The sequence below is a fragment of the Leptidea sinapis genome, chromosome 39 (assembly GCF_905404315.1).
Source record: "Leptidea sinapis chromosome 39, ilLepSina1.1, whole genome shotgun sequence".
NCBI lineage: Eukaryota > Metazoa > Arthropoda > Insecta > Lepidoptera > Pieridae > Leptidea > Leptidea sinapis.
Window position 1 is genome coordinate 6035032 of NC_066303.1, and position 27748 is coordinate 6062779.

General features: G+C 37.9%; 1 protein-coding gene across 4 annotated transcripts in view; it reads right to left on the reverse strand.

Moving 5' to 3' along the window:
• LOC126976004 (WD repeat-containing protein 44) overlaps positions 1–25941 on the reverse strand; it is a 52748-nt gene extending 26807 nt beyond the window's left edge. For all 4 annotated transcript variants that reach the window (XM_050824136.1, XM_050824132.1, XM_050824135.1 and 1 more), the window contains exons 1-9: positions 25724–25941; positions 24599–24755; positions 23190–23302; positions 17673–17761; positions 10700–10798; positions 9020–9190; positions 5907–6016; positions 3513–3636; positions 2081–2161 (exon numbers count right to left, since the gene is read on the reverse strand). In XM_050824136.1, the coding sequence (XP_050680093.1) occupies positions 2081–2161; positions 3513–3636; positions 5907–6016; positions 9020–9190; positions 10700–10798; positions 17673–17761; positions 23190–23302; positions 24599–24755; positions 25724–25794 (1015 nt within the window). In that variant the 5' untranslated portion in view covers positions 25795–25941. The remainder of the gene's footprint in view (positions 1–2080; positions 2162–3512; positions 3637–5906; positions 6017–9019; positions 9191–10699; positions 10799–17672; positions 17762–23189; positions 23303–24598; positions 24756–25723) is intronic.
• Between the last annotated feature and the right edge of the window lie 1807 nt (positions 25942–27748).

The following is a 27748-nucleotide window of genomic DNA, read 5'->3' on the forward strand; positions in this document are numbered from 1 at the left end:
TCGAGCAGTCTATAAAATGCGTTCAAGGGATTTATTGAGAGAAAAGTTTTGTGAAATTAATATTATGACAGTACACTGCCAGTACATATACGAGAACCTCCTATACGCTCATAAACAAATTGAAAAAGAATAGTGTGATGTACATAATGTCAATACTCGAAACAAACATAAACTCGCAATTCCATCTACTAGGCCCTGTAAAATTGCAAAATCTTTTAAAGTGGATTGTGTTATATTTTATAATAAACTCTTGTAACTTATAAAGTTTTACAGTGAATAAAAATTATCACGAACTGAATATCATTACGTACTTAACTAGAGATTTCCTACTAAATTTAAAAGAGTAAGTGAAAGTAAAAAGATTTGTGATAAACTGTATGTTTGTGTGTGTGTATTACACACATACACATTTCAATTATAATCTAAGTGGCACGCTAATAAAGGCTGGTTATAATTGGCATAATTAGTTATTGAACGTACGAACTCATACATAGATTGAAGACCAAAAGAAAAAAATGGATTAAAATATCAAGTTCACTTGGCCAATTAAAAATTATTCAATATAGAAATTTGATTCAGAGTCCAAATATTGGGGTCAGAAGAGATATCAAGTGAGCAAATATTTACTATGTTATATTATAAATTTTTTGATACTAAAAGTACAACGCAATTTATTATATAAAATCTAAGTAATATAATAGCGCACAATTTAAATTAAAACTCAGATTTTCTGAACGCAAAATTTATTAATTATGTCAGGCAGCTAATATTCCCCAAACTGGGAGTGCTTCCCATTTACCGAGTAATTTACTTCCACAGAACAATACGCAACAATTTCTTTGATTTTTTAGCTGGCTAAATTTTAGTTTTGGATGATAAATATAAAACCACATCATACTTTAATTTGTAACCAAAATTTACGATCAATGCGTCACGAATGTTTGGTTCGGACGTAAATTTTGATGACAGGTTTAATTTGTATAATATTAAGACATAATTGAATTGAATACATACATTCCGCGAGGGATATCAATTTGAAATAACAAATTATATAGCTACCACCAAACTGTATTCCTCAATTTTCTTTAGAATCGTTGTGAATTGAAACTAGATGAAATGAAAAAGCGAGACGATAGAGACAGACACAAACAGGTATAGGATTCAGCTGGCGAGAGAATGAGACAGACACATAAATTCATAAGATTTGACGTTAGAGAAAATGAGATAGGAAGCATTATACAGTGTTTTGGTACCAGGCGATTATAGTTGAAGAAGAGATTGTTTTATGTATGACGCGAGTATACCTTAATATATTCTGACGTCATGAGCACGACGTATTACTACATAGACACCAGGAGAACATAAATATGGTAGCGGTGATTGTAATGTCTTTCATAGCGGTTGCAATCATGTGTCATCCTAGCAACATTTACCAGGACTTCATAGGCAGTTAAGAGATTCATGCACAATGCCACCCCTCCACTTCTATGTACCAAAGCAAACTCCCACAGTGTTTTGTATAAGTGTACGTATTATAAGTTTGTAGAGATTTGTTATTATTTTATATTCAAATTCAAAAACACTTTATTCATGTAGGTCACGGAAATGACACTTATGAATGTCAAAAAAAAAATATTGTTTCTTATTGAATTTACCGCTACTTCGTAAAGGCTTGAGCTAATGAGAAGAAGAAGCAAGAAACTCATTGCCACTCTTTTAAGTCAAGATTTACATTTTTATTGTTTTACAAATCATTTCAATTACAATATAATATGCAAAGTTACGCAACAAAAATTCTCAAATGTCAAAAACTGAAAGGCTTACACAAGTAAGTCAAAAAAAGAAAAAAAAGTAAATTAATACTTATAAACACAAGAGTTATTGAGTATAGTAGATGCATCAATCCACACATACCGTAAATAAATAGAGGCATTTCATAAAATATATAAAAATAATTAAATATATAATTACATAATTTTTTAATGTTTCACTTCTACCACGTGTGAATTGTACACGTGTTTTTTTTTAATATAAAAATTCTATCATTGCGGTCCACTGCTATCTTCTAATAATTACTCACCGCCTGCTGGGTGTTTGACTTCGGCGGCGGTGGCAGACCCTGCCGCGGCGGGAGATAGCTTCACCAACCGAGATATGTCGCCTGCGATCACAACAACCATTTATTCAAAGTCAAAGTCGAATAAACTCACAGCCGCCCTTTACCTTTACCCGCGTAGTTTTCGGCGTATTATTTCAATGAGTCTAAATTTATTGATTGTGAACAGATTGGAATAAAATAACCACTAAATATTACGAGAAGCTCTTGTACTTGAGTAACAGACAGCGAACCGAATGTGTGGCGAAGCGTTTTGTTATGTATGCTATAGTTTGAATCTAGTCACACAGAAAAACGAAAGCAAACCGAAAGGCGTGTCACGTCAGGAATAAAGGTACGTACAGACGTGCTCATTACTAGCACGAAAGCATGCTTTTATTGAGCATGTGCTCATTAGTAGCACGTGTGTACTGTAATGAGCATACTTATTTAGAGCGTGCTTAAAAATCAATCGACGTTTGATTTTCGTGCATGCTACCTGAGGCGGGGGTAGAAGGGGGCGTGCTCCGAGCGCGTCTGAACAGGTTTGCTTATTAGCATGCTATTATCGATTTGATCTCGATCCGCGGCGGGCGACTATGATTATTTTATTGAGTTCTGTATGGATCTCACTGTCACTATATCTTTGTACATCCATTTTGTCCAAGAGCCTGGTGCCAAATAGCAGCACGTCTGTCCGGTACGTTTGCCTTGGGCATGCTTTTTTATGAGTATGCTTAAGCAAGCATGCTTATTGCTGGCAAATGTGAACAGTTGCATGAGCATGCTAACTTTAAGCATACTTAAGAGCACGCTTTTTTTGAGCACGTCTGTCCGTACCTTAACCAAAGGCCAGGGCGCGAAGCAAGGTGTGAGCGAGATAGTTGTATTAGCTGGCTTTGTATGACCGACGTCAAACAGAGCGGTGGTTGTGTTTATTTACAAAACTTTGACACGAGCGGCGTCTCACAACGCTTACCTTTCGGTTTGCTGTGAGTACTTTGTAGTTTGACATCTTTTGTTATGAAAATAAGGGACGAGACGAGCAGGAAACGTTCAACTGATGGTAATTGATACGCCCTGCCTATTACAATGCAATGCCGATCAGGATTCTTGAAATACCCAAAAATTCTGAGCCGCATAACAACTGCACTCGTCACCTTGAGACATAAGATGTTAAGCCTCATTTGCCCAGTAATTTCACTAGCTACGGCGCCCTTCAGACCGAAACACAGTAATGCTTACACATTACTGCTTCACGGCAGAAATAGGCACCATTGTGGTACTCATAATCTAGCGGCATCCTGTGCAAAGGAGCCTCCCACTGGTCTGCACTTCGGTTCGCATGCGCCATGCTTTCAGTTCGCTTCGGTTCGCATTTATCTTTGACAATAGCTTATAAGTGAACAGTACTCACCATACTTGGTCTGTGATAAATGGAGAGAGTCCTGGAATTCTCTGGTGAGCGACTCTATGGTGCTGGTGGGACTCGGAAGGGACATGCTGTTGTTGCCGCCGCCCGCGCTACACACACCCTGGAACTGATGAAGTAGTTGAATAAAAAACTCCATAATTAATATATAAATAACCTGGTATTGAGCTACTGAGCTAGAGGTCCGGGTTTCAAATCCCAGTAGGCCCAAACATTTATATGATGAATATGGATGTTGTTTCCAAGTCATGGATGTTTATTTGTATTTATGTATGTACATCGTATTAAATATATCGATGATTTGCACCTATAACACATGCTATGCCTAGTTTGGGCCAAGATAATTTGTGTTCTAGTGGGTTAATAAAAAAAATCATTTGTGGTGACCAAAACCTTATAGATCACCATGTTTAAAAAAAACTACAGTCATTTACATAATTTCTTAATTACTATTCTGACTACCTGTATAGCCGAGTGGTTAGCGATCCTACCTACTAAGCTAGAGGTCCCGGTGCATAGGTGCATGCATTTATATAATGAATATGAATGTTTTTTTCCGAGTCATGGATGTTTAAATGTATTTATGTATGTTTAAGTAAGTATACTGTATTAAATATATCATTGTCTTGTAACCCATAACACAGGCTATATATGCTTAACATGGGGCAAGATAATTTGTGTGGTGTGTGTCAATATTATTATTATTATTATTATTCTATCAGCTATGGTGACAGGGTTTCTATGTGTGCTACAAGTTAACAGACTTTAGACATCACAACAACAGTGAGTAGTCAACCATCTTGGTGTCCAGGATATTCCCAGATTCTCAGTAACACATTGGCACGGGATGCAATACCGTAAGCCAAAAGAATTTAGTAACATCCCTGCTGCAAGGGCACATATTAAACGTAGTTGTCGTAAGTCAACAATATGTAAATAATTTAAGATACGAACGAGTTTTAAGTTTTTCAATGACTATTAAGTATGAAAAGTCAAAAACAGCCACCAGTTTCTTCAATACAAAAGATCAGGATATGGGTTCTCGACCATTGAAATCGACGTAATTCCAGAAAAACGTTCCAAACTCCACAATCATGTCGAAATTGAGTTAAGAACAAAAAACTGCTCACATTCATATTAACGGACTGACAAAAAATGACAGCAATACTGTCACTCTTTAAATGACTTAGTAGTCCAACCCACATATATGGAATACACTAATATTTATTAGACTTTAAAAACGAATTCCTTAAAATGTGTCCCCTCATTCATAATGGTCCGCTAACTTTAAACAGCCGCTAAGGAGTGTTTTTTCTCGTTCTGACTTAGTTCAATAGAAGAAGACAGAGTGAGAATTAGTTATGCTTTAAGTTAGCAGACTATTATGAATAAGGGGGGTGATGTTTGTGGCTTGGAACGTTTTTCAGGAACAACTTTCAATTAGCAGTATGACAAACTAAAGTCCGTATGTCGTTGGGGAATAGAACATCCGGCAAATGATTCTTCAAAGTGGCAGGGAAAGCAGTTGTGGTCTTTGAAGGAGTTTTTTCTTTTTACCAGTGGAAAGCTCCTTTGAACAGGATGCCGGCTAGATTATGGGTACCACAACGGCGCCTATTTCTGCCGTGTAGCAGTCATGTGTAAACATTACTGTGTTTCAGTCTGAAGGGCGCCGTAGCTAGTGAAATTACTGGGCAAATGAGACTTAACATCTTATGTCTCAAGGTGACGAGCACAATTGTAGTGCCACTTAGATCTTATGGATTTTTCAAGAATCCTGAGCGGTACTGCATTGTAATGGGGGGGGCGTATCCATTACCATCAGCTGAACGCCTTGTTCGTCTCGTCCCTTATTTTCATAAAGTTTGCGCTTTTTTGAAAGTAGGTAACCATATAAAGTATCTACCTGGAAACAGATAACATAATATACAATTGTCTAACAGCCGTTCCCAATATTCAGTCTATCTCTTACTTGTAAAAATTATAACTATCGTTGACTTTTCTGTCCCAATAAACTTATCGACGGTAACCCACCTTATCCGTACACGCTGTCTGTCAATGGGACGACGTATAGCTTACCAGCGATAGAAGTTTGTATGGAAATTGCAATTCACGCGTCCCAATATAAGGCGATAACTTATCGGGTATATTGGGACAACTTCAGATTATTGACAGCTAATTACTGACAGTAGAAGGTAGAATCTCTATCTGTAGATAGTATATTGGGAACGGCCGTAAGTTTGCGGCGTTGTCGCATTTATCAACATCATTTGTCCCATTATTTTCGTTCAATTTGCAAACGGTGCTACTAATTGAAGATTTTTGTTGCCGACTGCACGTGACGTCACTAAGATGGCGGCCCGGTATTCACGGACATACCTCGGATAGACGCGGCGAGTGACGACGTCGCAGGTAATCGTCGGTGTCGGTGCACACGCTCAGGTTATCGCAATCCGTCGTCGACAGGGACTGCGACCCGTGCAACTTGTCTGACAAACACATCAAACTATAACATAACTATTACTTTACAGATAGACAGCCGCATGCATATACAGGTGTCATCGATACGTGTGACCAGGCGATTATTCCGTAACTTATAACAAATATCGAAAAACTTTAAACTGATATCAATAGTTATTTATGTAACTGTTGTGTAATAAGGGGTATTAAAACACGAATGTGATAATAGTATCACATGAGTGTTTTAAAACCTAATTATCAACAGTTGCATACAAGACTTTATCTACACCCAGAATATGAATCCTCTAAAAGATTCTGAAACAGTTAGCTTACTGCTAACATTAAAACACCAGTCCTAGTACTCGTAGTAACCTAATATCATTCATTATTGATTACATACAAATAAACTAAGTATTAATGAAACAATTATTTATTTTAGTAGTAATTTACATTTAGTATAGTGCAATAATTAAAATTCACTCGAATATAATGTTCTTTTGAAGCGTTTAAAATGAATCGCTCATTTTTTGTAAACAAAACAATAAAAATATCGAAGAAAAATGGCGGGGATTCGAATAACCTACTTTTTTTTTACAGCGCGCGACGTTCTGGGAGTGTGGAGCGCGCGTAAACGAAAATTTTCCTATTTTGAAATTCAAACAGATACCACGCATCGAGCAATAAGAATGTGGCTGTATGTTGAATCTCTTTGCGCATGAAGGGATAAAAAAAAACATAGGAGTGTTGTTATGAAATTCAGTACAACATTACAACACTCTTTTGGGTGATGTAATGGTTATTAGAACATTGGGTGTTTTAATGTTGTCAATAAGCTAACTGTTTCAGAATCTTTAATAGAGGATTTAAAGCATGGGTGTAGATAAAAGCACATTACATAATCAGTAAAATGACATCATTAACTTTTTAAAAATCAAATGACTGATACTTGCCGATTCCCAAAGCTAAATCTCATGTCCAAATAGGTTTGAGAATTGACTAATTAATTGGCCTTTAAAGTTTTGCCTTCTTGTGTGAGTTTGGATCTTCGACCTAACAGACAGTATAGATCAGGGGTGCTCAAACGGTCGATCCCGATCGACCTGTCGATCGCGAGTGCGTTTTGAGTCGATCTCGAGAAAAAAAATCCGATATATTCACAGATTTGTTTTATTTATTGATTTAGGTAACTAAAACAAGATGTTATGAATAAACTACTAACATTTATTCAATCCACACAATAACCCCCTCATCACTTTCTTTTATCGAAATAATCCCCTGCTAGCGGCAAAAGGCGGCGAACGCGCGGTACTTGTCAAAGAAAAGCCAATAAAATCGCAATTTTGAATAATTATGAGTTTTTTCTTTGAAATTTCAGAGCAGACCTACTCTTACCTCAAGGTAGTTCTGTGCACGATATACATTTTATAAGTCAACGAATAAAATGCATATTGTACGCAAAACTAACATGCATGTCACGATGCACCTACCAAGACGACAATCCTTCATCATACATACTTGCAGGCTCTCAGAGTCGATAGATCGTAGTCTAACAAGAGGTAGATCGCCAGCAATTCAAGCTTGAGCACCCCTGGTATAGATTGTATAACTCCGTGCATTGGAATACCGATCGGTTTTGACTTTGTAATATTATCGTCTGTGTGACGTCAGCAAGCAATCGTCTGTTTGCGAACGGCAATGTGCCACAATGACTTTTTATGATTACCGGTGTATGGATATGATTATTTTTTATGAAAATAAGGGACGAGACGAGCAGGACGTTCAATTACAACTGATGGTAATTGATAAGCCCTGCCTATTACAATGTAGTGTCGTTCAGGATTCTTGAAAACCGCAAAATTTCTGAGCGGCACTACAATTAAGATGTTAAGTCTCGTTTGCCCTGTAATTTCAATAGCTACAGCGCACTTTACACCGAAACACAGTAATGCTTAAACATAAGGTAGTATTGTTTGCGGACGACACTTCACTGATTTTCAATGTAAAAAGAAACCAAGCTATGTATGACGAAGTGAACGATATTTTATCTGACATCGTGTACTGGTTTAGCGCTAATAACCTATTGTTAAGTAGCAAGAAAACTAAATACATTAAATTTACCGTACCAAATGTCAAAAATGTAAATGCAAATGTTTTGTTAAACGGAGAGGTGATAGAACCGGTGGAATCTGCTATATTTCTTGGCATAACTCTACATTCCAAATTACAATGGGGCCCCCATATTGAAGGATTGGCGAACAGACTTAGTTCTGCAGCATACGCGGTTAAAAAGATTAGACAATTAACTGACATAGATACGGCGCGACTAGTATATTTTAGTTATTTCCATAGTATTATGTCCGATGGTTTATTGCTATGGGGCAGTGCTGCCGATATTAACACAATATTTGTGCTGCAGAAGAGGGCTATTCGCGCGATTTATAACCTAGGTCCTAAAGAATCATTAAGAGAAAAATTTAAAGAAATAAACATTTTGACTGTTGCTTCTCAATATATTTTTGATAATGTTTTGTATGTACATAAGCACATTGAGGAATTTTCTAGAAACTGTGACATTCATAATGTTAACACGAGGAACAAACATAAACTTGTTGTGCCTACTACTCGGTTGGGTCGAGTTAGTAAGTCTTTTGTTGGGCGATGTATATGCTTTTACAACAAGATCCCAGAAAATGTTCAAAACAAAAGTATAACGTTATTCAAAAGAATTGTTAAAAAACGTTTGTGTGGTAAAGGTTACTATAACATAAATGACTTTCTTAATGATACCACAGATTGGGAATGGAGTGAACACCCTCAGGCTCTTTAATTATAAATGTATATTGTACGATATTACATTGTAATCCATATTTTAAATTAAAAAAAAGACCGCTGAGTTTCTTGCGCCCATTCTTCTCAGGTCTGAGGCAGTCTCTTTTGAATGGGTGGTAGATTTTGACGTTCAATAAGTGATTTTAAATCCTATTTCGAATAAAAATATTTGAATTTGAATAACGCGTGGGTACCATACTTACTTCGCTTCTTTCTCCTAGGCGGCGCCACGGGCCCGGTGAGCGACACAGGCCGTGCTTCCGTCCCGCTCGGAGCGCACACGGTGACTATTGCGGTCCCGCTCGCACGCCGGCTCTGCTTCAAGCTGTTCGCTTTCGTGCTCGCTATCACGTCCGGCTCGGCCATCGCTAGAACTGAACCAAGAGCGAAAGTAACAAAAGGCAAAAGGCATTTATTTTCTCAAAATTGATTCCTTTAGAATTATTTTTGATGCCATTTCTGATAGTTATCAGATATTGTGTTAGTTAGTAGTTACTAGATACTACTACCGCTCCGGAAACAAATGGCGCTCTGAGAGAGAAGAAGCGGCGCAAGGAAAAAAGAAACTCTCCCAGCATATTTTTTGCGCTCTTTTCAATAAAAATATACAATATTGTACAGTCATTTCTATCGCTATAAAATATTCACAATCTAGTCCCAGGTTAGATATTCAGTAGTGGATTAATAGGATTTACGACAGAGCCATTTTTTTTATAAAACATTTAAATTTATTTATAGATAATGCCTGAACAGTGGCTGGGACTTTATTATAGAAGTGTATACATTTACCCTTAAAGCTATTATGCATCTTATGAAGCCTACTAGAATTAGTTACAAGCAATCCCTTATTTCTAGTGTTATAATAATGAAAATCACTATTAAGAGCAAAAAGGTGTTACATTATGTTATTTCAGTGTCATCCCTCACTTCTGGGATTAATTATACAAATTAAAGTTGTAACCATAATTTATGGCCGATGCGACAAGACATGCCAGGATTTACGTTCGATGCGTCACTCGGGCAGTTGGCTCAGCTGGTAAGAGCGCTCGGGCGGAACCCAAAATCGTGGGGCGATAAATCCACAATTTGCCGTTCGCAAAATGAAGAAAGTAGGAAAAAGCATGTGTGTTATGACGTATTGGGTAAGTTATAAAAATTTATAGTTCATAAAAGTTTAGCATTATAAAATGTCCCGGTGTTTGTTACCAAACTCCTCCGAAACGGCTGAATCGACTTTGTATGAAATTTTGTATGCATATCGGGTAGCTCTGAGAATCGGCCAATATCTATTTTCATAGCCCTAAATGATAAGGGTGACCCTCCCCAAAATATTTATTTTTTTGACAATTTTTTTATTTTCTGTTCCATCCACAAATCCGCTATAGGTTTGCAAGATGGCAATCAAATACAATAATTGTAGTACTATGTAATATTTGGTAGGTCTAAGAATCGGTTACATCTAGTTTTTATACCCCAAAAATTTTAATTATTAATTTTTTTTTCAGTATTTTATATGGCAATACAACGTTTGCTAGGTCGGCTAGTCGTATAATAAAATTTATTATTTAATAGCCAGAGGGCGGTTGCCCCATTCCCAATCTGCGATATCATCAAGAAAGTCATTTATGTAATAGTAACCTTTACCACACAAACGTTTTTAACGATTCTTTTTAATTTAAATACATTTGTTTTGAATATTTTCTAGGATCTTTTTGTAAAAGCCTATAAGTACATCGGCCCAAAAACATTTACTAATTCGACTTGGTCGAGTATAAGTTTATGTTTGATCTTGGTGTTAAAATAGTTATTAAAGTGTGTAGATAATTCTCTTATGTGCTTACATACATAACATTATCAAGAATATATAATAAAAAAAAATTCACCATTTTGGGGTCTCTTCGCTGCAGTAGGCTCGTCGGATATCGTCGAGGGTTCCCTGGATGTGGCCGAGGGTGCCATACCAATGTTATCTCGTATGTTCGCTAAAAGTTAGAAAATATACACAAATAAAATTTTATGAACGATGCGGGACTCGAAACCACGACCTCTCGCGTTCCGTGTGAGTGCTCTTCCAACTGAGCTATCCGTTCGAGTGACGTATCGTCATAAAATCTTGTATGCTTTGTTCAATTTTCAATTTTTGTCAAATTTTAACATAAAGTATTTACAAGTTATTTACATAATGTAGGTACATGTACCAATTTTAAATATAGCTATGGTCGTTGAGTGGCTATCAGTAGTGATATGGTGGTATTGATGGCGATTTAATAAAACTAATTCAATTCTAACACTATGACAGTTTAATATACTTTAACAATTCACACACACATTAAGTAGACTGATACACATGAAGTTAAACCATTACAATATAGAAAGAAGGAGAAACACAGTAATTAGAGGTACAGATATTACGACACGACAGTTGCAAAGTAGGTAAATCTTATAGACAAGCGACACGGGCTTCGCGGCGAATGATCAAGACACGACTACTGTACCGGCGCGGGCGCGGGTCGTTGAACGATATTCGTTCTGCGCAGGCGCAATATTCACCGGTTACAAGCGGTGGATTTCCACTGCACAATACTGAATATTATATGTGGGATTATTGTTAATATTAATTTGTATGTTTGTGAATATTAATATTGTAGTTATTGTAGTGTAAGACAATATATATTATAGATAATAATAATTAGTAATAATAAATAGTAAATAGATAGTAATAACAGTTATGTGTTGTGTAAATGTATGTAGGTATAGTGTACGTGTTACTGTATGTATCGGCCACATCACTCCCCCCCAGAGACCGTCACTACGGGCGATAATAATCTGGAAATCGGACTGTGCGGCCTGAACGAGTCCTTTTGATGTCACCCTGAGCTGGGGCACTCTGCTCTATAGGGTCAGGGTGAAGTACAGGGCTAGGTTGGTGGTTGTTGATAGGAGTGGGAATAGGAAGAGGTTCGTTAGAGGGGTTCATCAGTATATAGGCCGGTTTGAGTCGGTCTATGGATACCGTAACGCTCTTCCCTTTGACTTGTATTTTATAGGTCTTTTCACCCCGTTCCAGAACTTCATAAGGCCCGGTGTAAGGCGGCTGTAAAGCACCACGTACTGTGTCGTCTCTTAAAAATACATGACTACACGAAATAAGGTCTTTGTAGACGAAAATTTTGTCTTTACAGTGACGAGAAGCTGGAATCGGTGTTAACTTTGCTGTAAATTGGCGCAGACGAGAGGTGAAATCCGAAATATCTGTGCTGTTAAAAGAACCAGCCTGGGAAAATTCTCCAGGAAGGCGTAGTGGCTCACCATACACTAGTTCGGCAGAAGATGACTTAAGATCGTCTTTGAATGCACTCCTTATCCCAAGCAGGACTAAGGGTAATGTGTCTACCCAATTACAATCCGCGTGACACATTATAGCTGCTTTGAGTTGGCGGTGGAATCTTTCGACTAGCCCGTTACAGGCTGGGTGATACGCGGTTGTTCTGCGATGCTTGAATCCGATCATTTTTCCAAGATATTGGAAAAGTGACGATTCAAACTGTCGACCACGATCAGTGACAATATCAGTAGGACATCCAAACCTGGATATCCACGATATTAATGCCTTCCCAACCGTTTCAGCGGTAATATCCACCATAGGTGTTACTTCAGGCCAGCGAGTGAAACGATCCACCGCTGTTAGGCAGTACCGATACCCCTGTGAAATGGGCAGAGGGCCTATGATGTCGACATGCACAAAAGCAAATCGAGCGCGGGGAAGATCAAAATTGCCCAATGGAGAAGTAACGTGGCGATGCACCTTTGCCCGTTGACATGGCACACATTGACGAGACCATTCACGACAGTCTTTGCGTACTCCAGGCCAAACGAATCGCTCGGAAACAAGTTTAGCCGTTGCGATAGCGCCTGGATGGCTGAGACTATGAAGACTATCGAAAATTTGTCTCCGCAAGTCTTTAGTGACAAAGGGCCTAGGCGTTGTGGTGCTGATGTCACAATAAATCTCCATGTGAGAGTTTGGAAGCTTCAACTTTTTCAGACGAAGTGAAGAATCTTTCAAAAGTTGAGTCATTTCCACGTCTGACTCTTGCGATGAGGCCAAAACATTTAAATCTACTGGCATCTGTAGTTCTTCGACACGCGACAGTGGGTCAGCGACGACATTGTCTTTGCCTGATATGTGTCTGATATCGGTCGTGAACTGTGAGATGTAGTCGAGGTGACGATATTGCCTTGGTGAGCAGTTAGCTTTCCTTTCATTGAAAGCGTAACTGAGCGGCTTATGGTCAGTAAACACTGTGAAATGCCTTGCCTCTAGCATATGACGAAAGTATTTAATGCTGTCGTATATAGCTAATAGCTCCCGGTCATATGGCGAGTACTTTTGTTGAGAAGGACTCAGCTTTCTCGAAAAGAATGCGAGAGGTTCCCATATGTTATTTTTGTATTGTTGCAACACTGCACCCATCGCCAGGTCGGAAGCATCTGTTACAAGAGCAAGATCCGCCTGACAGTCGGGGTGCGCTAGCAATGCTGCATTGGCCAGACTTTGCTTGCACTCATTGAAAGCTAATAGAGCTTCTCCTGTAATGTCGACAGAATGCGAATTTTTGACGTTGCCAGTAAGTAAAGCGTTTAAAGGGGCTTGTATGGCAGCTGACTTGGGTAAAAATCTTCTATAGAAGTTGAGCATCCCTAAAAATCGCCTGAGTTGTCTGACTGTCGCAGGTATGGGGAAGTCTATTATAGCCTGAACCTTAGAATCTAATGGCTTAATGCCAGATGCAGATATTCGATAACCTAAAAACGTTACCTCTGGTGCACCGAAGACGCATTTTGACGTGTTGACGAGGACGCCGTATTCCTTCATGCGGTTGAATAGCTGATGAAGGTGGGCTTCGTGCTCGGCTTCGCTCCTTGAAAAGACTAAGTAATCATCAAGGAAACAGTAGCAAAAGTCGAGGCCTCTCGTCATTTCATCAACAAACCTTTGGAAAGTTTGACCAGCATTCCTTAGACCAAAGGTCATAAAGGGAAATTCATACAAGCCAAAGGGAGTAGTGATCGCGGTTTTCGGTATATCCTCCTTAAAAACGGGAATCTGATTATAGGCCTTCATTAAGTCAATTGTCGAGAAGACAGTACATCCAGAAATAGCGTGGGTGAAGTCATGGATGTGCTTAATAGGATAACGGTCAGGTATGGTCCGTGCATTAAGCATCCTATAATCACCACAAGGTCGCCAGCCGTTTTCCTTCTTGGGTGCAAGGTGTAAGGGAGAAGACCAGGGACTATCAGAGGGACGCGCTGTACCATTGCTAAGCATGAGTTCAAACTCCTGCTTGGCGATTTTAAGTTTATCCGGTGCCAGTCTGCGAGGGGTACATGAAATAGGAGGGCCGGGTGTGGTCCTAATGTGGTGTACCGTATTGTGCTTTGGAGACGCAGGCGTACCTGCGGGACGTGTGATTTCCGGATACTTACTCAAAATAGCGTGAAAGCGCGTGTCGCCTGTTGGAACTTTAACAGAAAACACATTATTATTAGCAATACAAGCATTTGCTGACAAGGTTGTAGTATTGTCTAGTAAGCGTTGATGTCGGCAATCTACTATTAAATTATAAAAACCAAGAAAATCAACGCCTATAATTGGCTTGGTTACATTAGCTACAATAAATCTCCATGGAAAATTGCGCCGTAAGCCTAGATTTAAGTTGAGCTCAATAAAACCAAATGTATCTATAACAGACCCGTTGGCCGCGGTGAGCTCGAAGTTACTTTTGGCTCGACGTTCACGAAGCGCAGAGAGAGGGTAGACACAAAGATCACTGCCGGTGTCCACCAGAAACTGGACATTCATATTGCGGTCGGTGATGAAGAGGCGACCCTTATACGATGGACAGTCGTTTGTCGCCACTACCGACTGCCGGCGGCGTTTCCCGCCTTGTTGTAGTCGTATGGTTTCAGGCACTTATGCGCCTGTGCTCCGAACTTGCTATGGTACCAGCACACAGGGAACTTGCGATAGCTGGATTCTAACCGGTTCCGGTGTCGCGATGATGAGCGGCGACGGTCACGTGGTCTCGAGCGGTCCATAGAATAGCAAGAAGTCTTAGTGTGCTCTTCCAGCTTAAGACTCAGGTGCTGAACCATCTTCTTTAACTCCGCAATCTCATCTGACTGGTTCGATGTATGTCTGCTTGAGGAAGCAGCGGCGACGTTACACGGTGACGTGAGGTCATGGATACGGTCTGCCAGGTCTGCCAGCTGCTCCAGAGATTGGGTTTGTTGTGACGCCAGTACTGTTTGGATATTGTGCGGGAGTCGGTTGGACCACATGGATTTGAGAAAGTCATCAGGTACAGAAGGGCCAGCCAAGTCTTGCAAATGTCGCAGAAATTGTGAAGGTTTTCTATCACCGAGCTCTTCGTGCGTCAACAATTGCTTAACCTTTTTCTCGTGCGAAGCGGATAAGCGCTTAATAAGCTCTGTCTTAATCTTGTCGTACTTATTGTTAGGTGGAGGGTTAATAATTACATCCTTCACATGTTTTGCAAACTGCACGTCTAAATTATTTGTCACATTATAAAATTTTGTGACGTCATCAGTAATAAAGTGGCTTAGAAACTGACCTTCTAGAAGTGCAAACCATAATTCCGGATCCTCGGGTGAGAACGGGGGAACTTTAATTTTTAAAATCTGCATTCCTTTATTTTCACGCTCAGTGGAAACGCGCACTCGTCGAGTTCGTCGCGTTGTCACGTTGTCGTCCTTACGCGAACCAACATCTGTTACAGATTCACTGCTATCACTCATAGTTGTACCTGGATTATCTGGTATACTTGTGTTCTTCAGGGGTCACCAGTTATGGTCGTTGAGTGGCTATCAGTAGTGATATGGTGGTATTGATGGCGATTTAATAAAACTAATTCAATTCTAACACTATGACAGTTTAATATACTTTAACAATTCACACACACATTAAGTAGACTGATACACATGAAGTTAAACCATTGCAATATAGAAAGAAGGAGAAACACAGTAATTAGAGGTACAGATATTACGACACGACAGTTGCAAAGTAGGTAAATCTTATAGACAAGCGACACGGGCTTCGCGGCGAATGATCAAGACACGACTACTGTACCGGCGCGGGCGCGGGTCGTTGAACGATATTCGTTCTGCGCAGGCGCAATATTCACCGGTTACAAGCGGTGGATTTCCACTGCACAATACTGAATATTATATGTGGGATTATTGTTAATATTAATTTGTATGTTTGTGAATATTAATATTGTAGTTATTGTAGTGTAAGACAATATATATTATAGATAATAATAATTAGTAATAATAAATAGTAAATAGATAGTAATAACAGTTATGTGTTGTGTAAATGTATGTAGGTATAGTGTACGTGTTACTGTATGTATCGGCCACATAGCTATTGTAAAATTATATGAAATTGCTTTTTAGGCAATTCTTTTTTTTTTCAGAATGTATCCATTCGAATAAAAGTACCTACTTATTGTGCTCTTTAAGAAAAGTCCGATAAGTATAGAATTCGGCGTTTATTTTTTTTTCTGTTTTTGATATGCGTGTACAAAAGCACCGACAAACAAACAAAAATTTTAACCAATATACAAATACAAATTCAAATATTTTTATTCAAAACTAGCTGATACCCGCGACTTCGTCCGCATAAACACATGACAAAACACGTAGTACTTATAAAGATCTTTATTTCTTAAAACATATTTTATCAATTTATATAAAAATAATCTGATAGATAGTTAACAGCTGTAAGTAATCTACCAACTATAGTAAGTTTAAATTAAGTTTATTTTTTACCTCGTGAGAAAGTTGGAAAGATATAAAAATTCTAATTAGCTTACTCATTTTAAACTATTCTTTCAATTTGATTTCTGAACGACGCGACGGGGGATACATCAAAGGAATAATGAAATTGTTGTTTTTATTTAATTCCGAGCATTTACATATTTATTCACCTTTTAAACCTTCTCTAGACTTCCACAAATAATTCAAAACCTAAATTAGCCAAATCGGCCCAGCTGTTCTCGAGTTTTAGCGAGACTAACGAACAGCAATTCATTTTTATGTATATAGATAGGATGTGACATCACTTATTGAAAGTCAAAAAACTACCACCCATTCCAAAATGAATGCCTCAGACCTGAGAAGAATCGGCGCAAAAAACTCAGCGGGCTTTTTTTTCATCGAATATTATATTTCATCGAGATGGCGCAGATGGGGCGTGGGTAGATTGAAAAATATAGTCTAAAAAGGCAAAAAATACACGAAAATACTCTAGAAAAAAACATATTCTCAAAGTGGGCGGTGAGCAAAATAAGGTTGAGAAACTATGCACTCTAGACGTATAAATGATATAAGCCTACATTATACCAATATTATAGAGAGATAACTGTCAATTTGTTGATTTCTCTTACCAATTTTATACCCTCTATATTTTAATAGCCAGCGTCGAGGATTACCCACGAATTTGCTCATCTAAAATATAGTCACACATAGAAAGCAAGACAGGATGCCGGATAATGGGTACCACAACGGTACCTATTTCTGCCGTGAAGCAGTAATGTGTAAGCATTTAGTTTCAGTCTGAAGGGTGTCGTAGCTAGTGAAATTACTGGACAAAAGAGACTTATGTCTCAAGGCGACCACCGCAATTGTAGTGCCACTCAGAATTTTTAGGTTTTTCAAGAATTCTGAGCGGCACTGCATTGTAATGCGCAGGATGTATCAATTACCATCAGCTGAACGTCCTGCTCGTCTGGTCCCTTAGTGCCATAAAAAAAAAACTTCATCGTAACTCACGGTGCGACTCGGCTGCTCCACTCAAGATCCTGCCGATCCTGCCCAGTGACGTCATGCTCTGCATACTCATTGTGTCGTGCGATATTATTCTGAAACGTGCAAACATTCAACTAAATGTAAACAACACTTGCAAAACATTGTTATGAGTGACTCGGGTTGAGTCAATAAGTAAGGTTATTGTTTTCTGTTGTACGCTATGACACTAGCAAAAACCTCACAGCGCGCAAGATCTCTTGACAAAGTAGCGCCAACTAGTGGCGTAAATTTACGTAAAAACCCTCATTCAAAACTATGTTTCCCTATATTTTGTTGCTAGTGACGAATAAGGGAAATCCAAGAGTAAAAGTAGCAAAAAACTTAAGGAATACGATAAACAGATATCTTTGCTTAAAAACAATATAAAGATTCATCCACCCGTATTTGCCAGTCGACCCGTGACCACATTACTTGCAACAGGGATGGAAAATGAAGAGTTCATCATAACTTCCCGATAAATAAAACTATTTAGGGTGAATACACACATAAAGGAAATGAACGATATCGCGATTTGAATAGAAGCACAAAAACTTAAATCACAGAAACAGGCACATGAAGTAATGCAGTTTTACTTTAGATCTAATTGTTACCAAACTCATACGAAAGGGCTGAACCGATTTCTACGAAATTTTGTTTGGACTTCGGGTAGGTCTGAGAATCGGCCAACATCTATTTTTCATACCCCTAAATGATGCCCCAAAATATTTTTTTTTGACCAAAATTATTTATTTTATTATTGAAATATACATACAACTTCAAATTTTCACCCATTTCACCCACGATCAAACCCATCGCGATTTTTATATTATTTTGTTCTTCTATTGCAAGATGGCAATTGAATATAATAATTGTAGTACGATAAATTTTCATGTATAGTTTATAATAACAATTTTACTACATATCTATACTAATATTATAAAGCTGCAGTGTTTGTTTGTTTGTTTGAACGCGCTAATCTCTGGTACTACTGGTCCGATTTGAATGATTCTTTCAGTAGTTCATAGTCCATTTATCGAGGAAGGCTTTTCAGGGTAAAATGTAATTTCAAACCTTTATAAAGATACTAGCTGGTCCGGCAAACGTTGCCCTATAAATTAATAAAAAAAATATCAATAATAAAATTATTGTGCTATAAAAATACATTACGATCTATTCTCAGATATACCAAATATACATATTTATATATATATACTAGCTGACCCGGCAAACGTTGTTTTGCCATATAAAGTATAATTCACGCGATAGTTTTATAAGTAATAAAATATTGCCTATATAATAGCCTGTACATCATTTTGTTCTATTGTCAATAGTTTTTGCAGCGCACGCAAAAATAGGTTTTCGATTTTACACCTTGTGTTACAAAATAGCAATTTTATTACGGATCCCTAATTTTGAAAAAAAAACATAGCCTATAGCCTTCCTCGATAAATGGACTACCCAACACTAAAAGAATCATTCAAATCGGACCAATAGTACCAGAGATTAGCGCGTTCAAACAAACAAACAAACACTGCAGCTTTATAATATTAGTATAGATTGGATGTAGATAGGTACTTTTGGCAGAGCTTACCACTACAAAAGATATAAGATATAAATACTTTAACTTTTAACTCACCAAGAAAAAATAATTAAGAACTGACTTTTATACACATAATTAAATAAGGCACTTTATAAACACGACTTTTACAGACACTTCATTAGATTGCAATTTACAATTCGAATCCGATATTAGGTACTTAGTTTCGTTACGGATGGTCGCAACTCGCGACTGTTTTTACAAGAATCAACAACAATATTATTGCATAATATCTAGCATGTCAATAATTACCTGGCATGTTCTACTGGTTTTGTGTCTTACCCTGTTTTTTATAGATTAACGGCCGTTCCCAATATACTATCTACAGATAGAGATAAATTACTACCTTCTACTGTCAGTAATCTGAAGCTGTCCCAATATACCCGATAAGTCAGTCTTATCGCTTTATATTGGGACACGTGAATTGCAATTTCCACACAAACTTCTATCGCTGCTAAGCTATACGTCTTCCCATTGACAGACAGCGTGTACGGATAAGGTGAGTTACCTAGATAAGTTTACTGGGACGGAAAAGTCAACGATAGTTACGATTTTTATCTCCAGTAGACCACAACCGGAGCTAGAATGAATATTGGGAAGGGCCGTAAGAGAGCAACCGTGTAAAATTTTATTCCTGCTGAAATTCCCCGCCCAAATACCTATAAATGTCTCCTCTTCCTAGCTTTCACTTCATTAATGAATATTTTGTGTAAATATATTAAAAAGAATAAGATAAAGTTGTAAATTATAACAAGTACTTATCTATAGATATATATAAGATATTTCCACCTATGTATTGACTCATCACGATATCTCTGGAACCATAAGGCCTAGAGACTTGAAAATTGGTAGGAATATTCCTTTCGCCGAGTTTTTTTTTTAATTATGAACAGAACAACGTCTGTAGGGTCAGCTAGTATTTAATAATTTAAGTAATTATATTTGTGTATTTCCTTTATAGTCTAACAGCATATTTGTTTCAGGTAAAAATTGTGAAAATAAAACTTGTTTCAATCTTAATCTTGACATCTTATGTCTCAAGGTGACGAGCGCAGTTGTAGTGCCCCTCAGAATTTGTAGGTTTTTTAAGAATCCGGGGCGGCATTGCAATGTCATGGGCAGGGCGTTACAACTACCATCAGCTGAACCTCCTGCTCGTCTTGTCCCTTATTGTAATAAAAAAAATCTTTAGCACCGATCACTACCATTAAAATTAGAAAACAAATACTCTAAGTTAGGTGGTCTACTTTAACGTGACATTGGTCAGCTTGTGGTATACCTACCACAGAAGCCACAGATGAAGAATAGAATACATGGCAAACGAGCGTACGGTCACTTGATGGTAAGTGATCACCGCAATCCATAATCTCAAGTCTCAACACTAGAGGAATCACAGAAGCGTGTCGGTAGTGCACGCTTTACCTACGCATGTCTTGAAAATAACCATCGCTCTGGAAGCACCATACAATGATATTAATTGGATTGATTTTTAAGACCTAAACACAACGAAACCGTCGAATGTAAAACGTCTCTCACTTAGTTTATGTCGTTTACGGACCCATATGTCATATCAGCGCTCAAAAGCCTAGATGCAAATAAAGGACCTGGTCCAGATTCTATATCTCCTGCTTTCTTTAAGGCCTGTGGCACGAAATTGGCTGAGCCGCTAAGAATGATTTTCAATAAGTCTTTATTATGTGGACCTTTTCCTTCAAGATGGAAGGTAGCGCACTTCAGTCCAATTCACAAGAAGGGAGATCTTTTTTTTTTTATATGAGAGGGGGCAAACGGGCAAGAGGCTCACGGGATGGGGAGAGGTGAGGCAACCGCCCATGGACATCCGCAACAACAGGTGTGTCAAGAAATGCGTTGCTGGCCTTTAAGGTGGGAGTATGCTTTTTTCTTGAAGGTCCCTAAGTCGTATCTGTTCGGGAAGAACGCTGCCGGTAGTTGATTCCACAAAGTGGCTGTGCGAGGCAAGAAATTTCGAAGAAAACGCGCGGTTGTGGAATTCCAGACGTCTACGTGATGCGGATGGTACTTTGCACGTAATGTCCGATGGTGGAATTCGGCCGCTGGAATCAACCCGAACAGCTCCTCTAAGCACTCCCCGTGATAAATGCGGTAGAAGATGCAGAGAGAACCCTAAGATCTAGGAGATATTACTAACTACCGGCCCATCTCAATTTTGTTTGCTATTGGTAAGCTGCTTGAATTACTGAACCAAAAAAATATTTTTTTCCACCTTATGCCATACAGCACGGATTTCTGGTAGATGGCACATGGTAGATAAACTACTAACTGGTGAATTTTGTAAGTGACATTAGTCAAGCTTTCACAGATGGCCACGAATTGCATGCTATTTACACTGATTTATCTAAGGCCTTCGATGTGTTTGACCACGAACTGCTCATTGAAAAATTTGGTCACGCAAGAATATGTGGCTCTCTACTGCGGTGGTGTCAATCCTATTGGCAGAACCGTTCCCAAAATGTAAAGAACCGTGCCATCAGGGGTTCCACAGGTCTCCCATTTTGTGCTCCTTTTTTCTTGGTCTTTGTGAACGATCTAGCCACAAAATTTAAATCCAAATTTCCAATTGTTGCAGACGATTTAAAAATTTATCGAGAAATTCGATCTACAGAAGAGTATACTTCAAAATGATCTTGATTCGATCTGTGATTGGTGCGTTTGTAATAGTATGGTCTAAAGTCTTTATGATGAAGTATGTCGTGAAGAATTTCGTTTTTGAGAAAACGAAATTCCTTACTTCTTAAATGTAATTCAAATAATCTTTGTCGTCAGTTAGTCTGCTACGAATCCTAGACTTGTGCATTTTGACATGACGCCTCTTGTATAGCGAAGGAAAATTTCAGATTTTATATTTGTATCATAGACAATGAGGCCATGAATCAGTTTATCTCAATTATTATGTAAAATTAACTTGGCAGTCCCACGCCATTGCAGCCGCATAATTTATAGGAAAATGTTCAACCTACCCACAACACGCACAAATTATGGTCAACATTCTAGTTTGTATCGCATATTTTGTTCTCTGTATAAGGAGGTGGACATATTTAAACCATCAGTCCCTAGGTTCAGAAGATATCATAGATATATGATAAGATATCATAAAAGATCTGATAGAAATAGCGGATTATTGGCTTGGGGACTATTAGATTAGTGTTATTCAATTGAATAGTTCCGTTAGTTTGTCATGGATCCCATAATCAGAACCTAACCAAACTCTCACCAAACTACCTTTGAAATATATCCTTTCCAATAAAAAAAAGAATCAATGAATTCGGTTGGCGCGATATTGTAAATTTGTCGCGCACATACTTACAGCAAATTTAAGACTTTTATGGTTTTCTCATGGATGCCATTGTCAGACTACACCAAATTGCAATAGGAGTACACGGGAGCTTTTAAATAATACAATAATTATCAAAATCGATTCACCCAGTCGAAAGTTCTGAGATAACAAACATATAAAAAACATACGAATTGAGAACCTACTCCTTTTTTGAAGTCGGTTAAATAGCAAAATGCTACACACCTCACTAGCACACCTGTAAGACTAGCTACACGTGAACATTTTAAATTTAGTCTCGCTGTAGTGTTTGTCTATTACACTAGTATACAAAGTTTATGGAAAAAACTGAGGTTGACAGTTTATTTTGAGCAATGCAATAAACTAAAACAAAGTGACATACAAATCGCGAGTGTAAGACGTAGCTTGTCACACACACTAAACGAATAAAACTGGCCTATTTTCATTGGTTATCTAGCACCAAGAGGCTCTATAGTCTATCTAGATTTAGAAATTCTAAGTCGCACATCAATCAAACATAATTATTAAAGTACCCTCTGTTTAGTTTGTGGCAAATAACATCAATACCTACTTAAATGGGTGTGCATATGTGTATTCAGCTGGTGTAATAGCATCATTGTCATCTTCCTCCTCTGTCTGCATACAACGTCGCAGCTCTTGAAACCTGCGCCGACCCTGGACCACCTATCAGAAAACAATTTTATATGTAGCTCTGCCCACTTCTTTGTCAGCATGGACTTAAATCTATCTCAGCATGTTAATCTAAGATAAAACGCAATTACTTTGTCGTTAGTATGACAATTTATTTACCAATTTATATGATATACTAAATGGGAAATTAATTTAATATACTGTATAAATTGGTTGGTTTATTTTCATAAAAATACGATATTGTTAATTTGCTTTGCAAATATAAGCACCATCCCCAAAAGTAAAATTAAGGATTGAAATTTGAATTTTGAAACTATGTAATTTCATGTATTATTATAAATATATTTGATCCAAAGTTTCCGAGATACACAACATTTATTTACAAGATTCCTTCTTTAACAGAATTGGATAAGTGTTATTCTAATCACCTCCGCCTCTTTAAATGGAAGGCTTCAAAGTGACAAGGTCAATTGGACGTAATTCCAGAAAAACGTTCCAAAACCACAATCATGTCAAAATTGGTCACATGATTCATATTAACGGACTGACAAAAAATGGCAGCCCTACTGTCACTCTATAAAGGACATCATGACTTAGTAACCCAACCCACATGTATGGAATACACTAATATTTATTAAACTTTAAACACGAATTCCTTAAAATGTGATGTATATGGCTTGGAAAGTTTTTTCAGGAACTACGTCCAATTGTGGTGATAATCAAAATATTGGGTATTCAAGTCAAGAATCATTTCAATGTTAATATATCACACGGAATCGGTGTCTTACTAGGCTCATAAGAAAAAAACCTAAAAATATAAAAGGAACAACTTGTATGTTTAGGACTCAAATAATAAAATAACACAGAGTACTGTATACCTTTGTGTTCCACTATTTTACTGTTGCAATGTTACTTCTACACAAATAAGTACAAAAAGTGCATACATCTTCCTTAAAGGCCGGCAACGCTCCTGTGATTCCTCTGGTGTTGCAAGAGATTGTGGGTGGCGGTGATCACTTAACAACAGGTGACCCGTACGCTCGTTTGTCTTCCTATTCCATAAAAAAAAAATCAAGTAGAAATTTTAAAAGCTTTAAGCTAATACAAACAGCAAATCCATGAATTTTAAAAGAAATATTCCTGGACCTGTAGGAATAAAACAACAGTTTTGACCATTTACTATAATTCAAAACTAGCTCTTGCACAAACAAAGACATGCCGTTCATATTAACTTATTTGTTGATTATTATTGATAAAGAGACTAAGGAAAGAAATGTGAAGGAGTAAAGCTACATTCTATTATTTAGAAAAAATTAATATAAAACTTACATTTTTAACAGTTGATTTTTCATCAACTGGAGTTTCCTTTGTTGCAGCAGCTATTAACGATCTGGAAGAATCTTCGGTCTTTATTGTTGGGGTTTTCTCCTTTTCTGATAAATTGGATTTTTCAGAAATACTTATACTCTTGCATAGTGATGATCTCCTGGTAGCAAGTATAGACAAAATGTGTGAATTAACATTCATATATAAATTACTACTTAACTTTAAATAAAATGTGGAGTAATAGTGTTGACAGTGTGGAAACTAGCAACAGATTGTTACGAAATTTAAAAGAATTGTTAAAAAACGTTTGTGTGGGAAAGGTTATTATAGCATAAACAATTTTCTTAATGACACCACGGACTGGGAATAAAGCAAACACCCTCAGGATCTTTAATTATAAATGTTTATTGTACGATATCACATTGTAATCCATATTTTATATAAAAAAAGCCCGCTGAGTTTCTTGCGTCCATTCTTCTCAGGTCTGATGCAGTCTCTTTTGAATGGGTGGTAGTTTTTGATGTTCAATAAGTGATTTTAAATCCTATTTTGAATAAAAATATTTGAATTTCAATTTGAATTGGCTATTACCTCTGTAACACTATACAGATAACAAGGTTTTATCAAGAAGAGTTATAGAATTCAATTGGGATTTTCAGAGAGTCAAAGGAAAACTCATTATGATTTGTGACTTGGTACTTCACACAGAGATGGTAAGTAATCACAACTGTCAAGCTTCCTTACAATACCAGAGAAATCACTAATACAGTGCTTAAAAGTATACTAAAACAGTGCACTGTTTCTTTTTGTGAAAATATTCTTACTTGCAATATAAATGTTTAATAAATACACATTGAAACATTTCTATACATTAACATGTGATGATATCACAAAACTACTATAAAGCAACGTGTGACTGTGTATTAAGATGGTTTAATGTGTAATAGTAGAGCAATAAGCACAAGGCCAGAAAAGGCAGGTGCAACATATTGTTAACTAATAGTTCAATACTGACCCTGCTAATCAACAAAAACTTGTATTTACTAAATGTCAACAAGAGCCCTTATTAACCACCTGGCTCTCCTTACTCAAAGTCCATAATCTAATAAACTATCCAGAAGTACTTACTTTGATCCTTTTGCAGGAGTGAAATCCTCAGCATCATAAAATTCTTCTGAATCACTACTACTGTCGCTCATTTTTGAGGGAATACATCAAACACACGTAAATATACTTATTAAATTAAATCATTGTTGTGTTTACTGCTTTATTTATCCTGAATTCAAAAAATAAGTATTAATATTTATTAATACTCGAATCTCAATAAACTATTTACTGTACGAAGGCCGAAGCAGGTACTTACAAAATATTTGTTATTTCAATGTCAAATCTGACATATATCATACTATTATAGGTACGTATACCTACACGTCTGCGTTCCAAATTAAATCAAGTCTTGTAGGTATACAGGGTTATTGGTAATTCGGCGTATTCCCGTTAGGAGGTGATAGGGGTGACTAATTGCGATAATTTTTGCAAGATAAAAAGGATATTATATCAAGATTTTTTCATTTTTTTGGAAAAGGAGGACAAACGAACGTTCGGGTCACCTGGTGTTAAGTGATCACAACCGCCCACATTCCCTTGCAACACCAGAGGAATCACAGGAGCGTTGCCGGCCTTTAAGGAATGTGTGCGCCCTTTGTTTTAAGGAAACCATGTCGTATCGTCCCGGAAACACCGCACAAGAAAGCTCATTGCACAGCTTTGTAGTACGTGGAAGAAAGCTCCTTGAAAACCGCACTGTGGAGGACCGTCACACAACCAGATGGTGGGAATGATATCCTAACTTGCGGCATGTCGTGCGAAGGTGGAATTCGGCGGCAGGAATCAGGTGAAACAGCTCTTCGGAACACTGCGATGACACACAATGAAGCGACGTCTCTACGCAACGCCAAGTGATTCAGCCATTCACAGAGCACTGGATTCCCGACAATTCGAGCTAGTCTACGTTGCAGGCGGTGAAATAGATCGAGCTGATACTGGGGTGCGCCAGACCAGAGATGACAGCAATACTCCATGTGCGGCCGGATCTGCGCTTTGTAAAGCGCTAGAATTTGGGCTGGTTTTAAGTATTGCCGTGCTCTAGTTTACGAAGCTAGTTTCTTCGAAGCCGATTTGGCTTTGCCCTCCAGATAGCCACGGAATTGGCAATCGCTCGAGATTTCGAGACCCAATATTCCGATACGAGGCGATTCTTTAAGAGAGGTGTTGTCGAAGAGCGGTGATACGACGAATGGTTTTTTTAGTGGTTAATGCGCAAAGTTGAGTCTGGACAACTGAACGAACGACGTAAAAGAACTGGACAAGGTTTAATTTACCCCATTCCGCGACCTTGTCAAGAGAGGACTCGATAGTAGACACAAGATTCTCCCGGCACTGGTCTGTATACATCACCAGTGCTGTCGTCTGCAAAGCAATGTATGTTGGACGTCTCCAACATAGCACCATATCTAGCACAAATTTTTAATAGCTGTATTAAACATCGCGTGTTTCCTGACCTCATGAAGTATAGTAAAATTACACTAATATTTAAATCGGGACTCACTTCTGACCCGAATAACTATCGCCCTGTTTCAGTGCTGCCGACCCTAATTACAATTTTTGAAAAAATTATTTTAAGTCAAATGCTTACTCACTTTTACACTTATAACTTACTTCATATAAAACAATTTGGCTTTACTAGGGGACGCTCGACTACGAATGCAGGTGTTGAACTCATCAGAAATATTTTTGAGGCCTGGGAGGAATCACAGAATGCACTTGGTATCTTCTGTGATTTATCTAAGGCTTTTGATTGTGTTCAACATTCAACGCTGGCCAGGAAGCTATGTCACTATGGTATAAGAGGATCTGCACTCGATCTTCTGATCTCATACTTAAATAATAGGATTCAGAGGGTCGAGGTGAATGGCAGGAGATCTCCTGGGACTCCTCTCGGTATGGGGGTACCACAAGGGTCTATTCTTGGACCCTTCCTCCTATATGATCTATGATCTACCTAACCTTGTAGAAAAAAAACACAAGGTGGTATTGTTTGCGGAAGACACTTCACTTATATTCAAAGTGAAACGAAGCCAAGTTTTATATGAC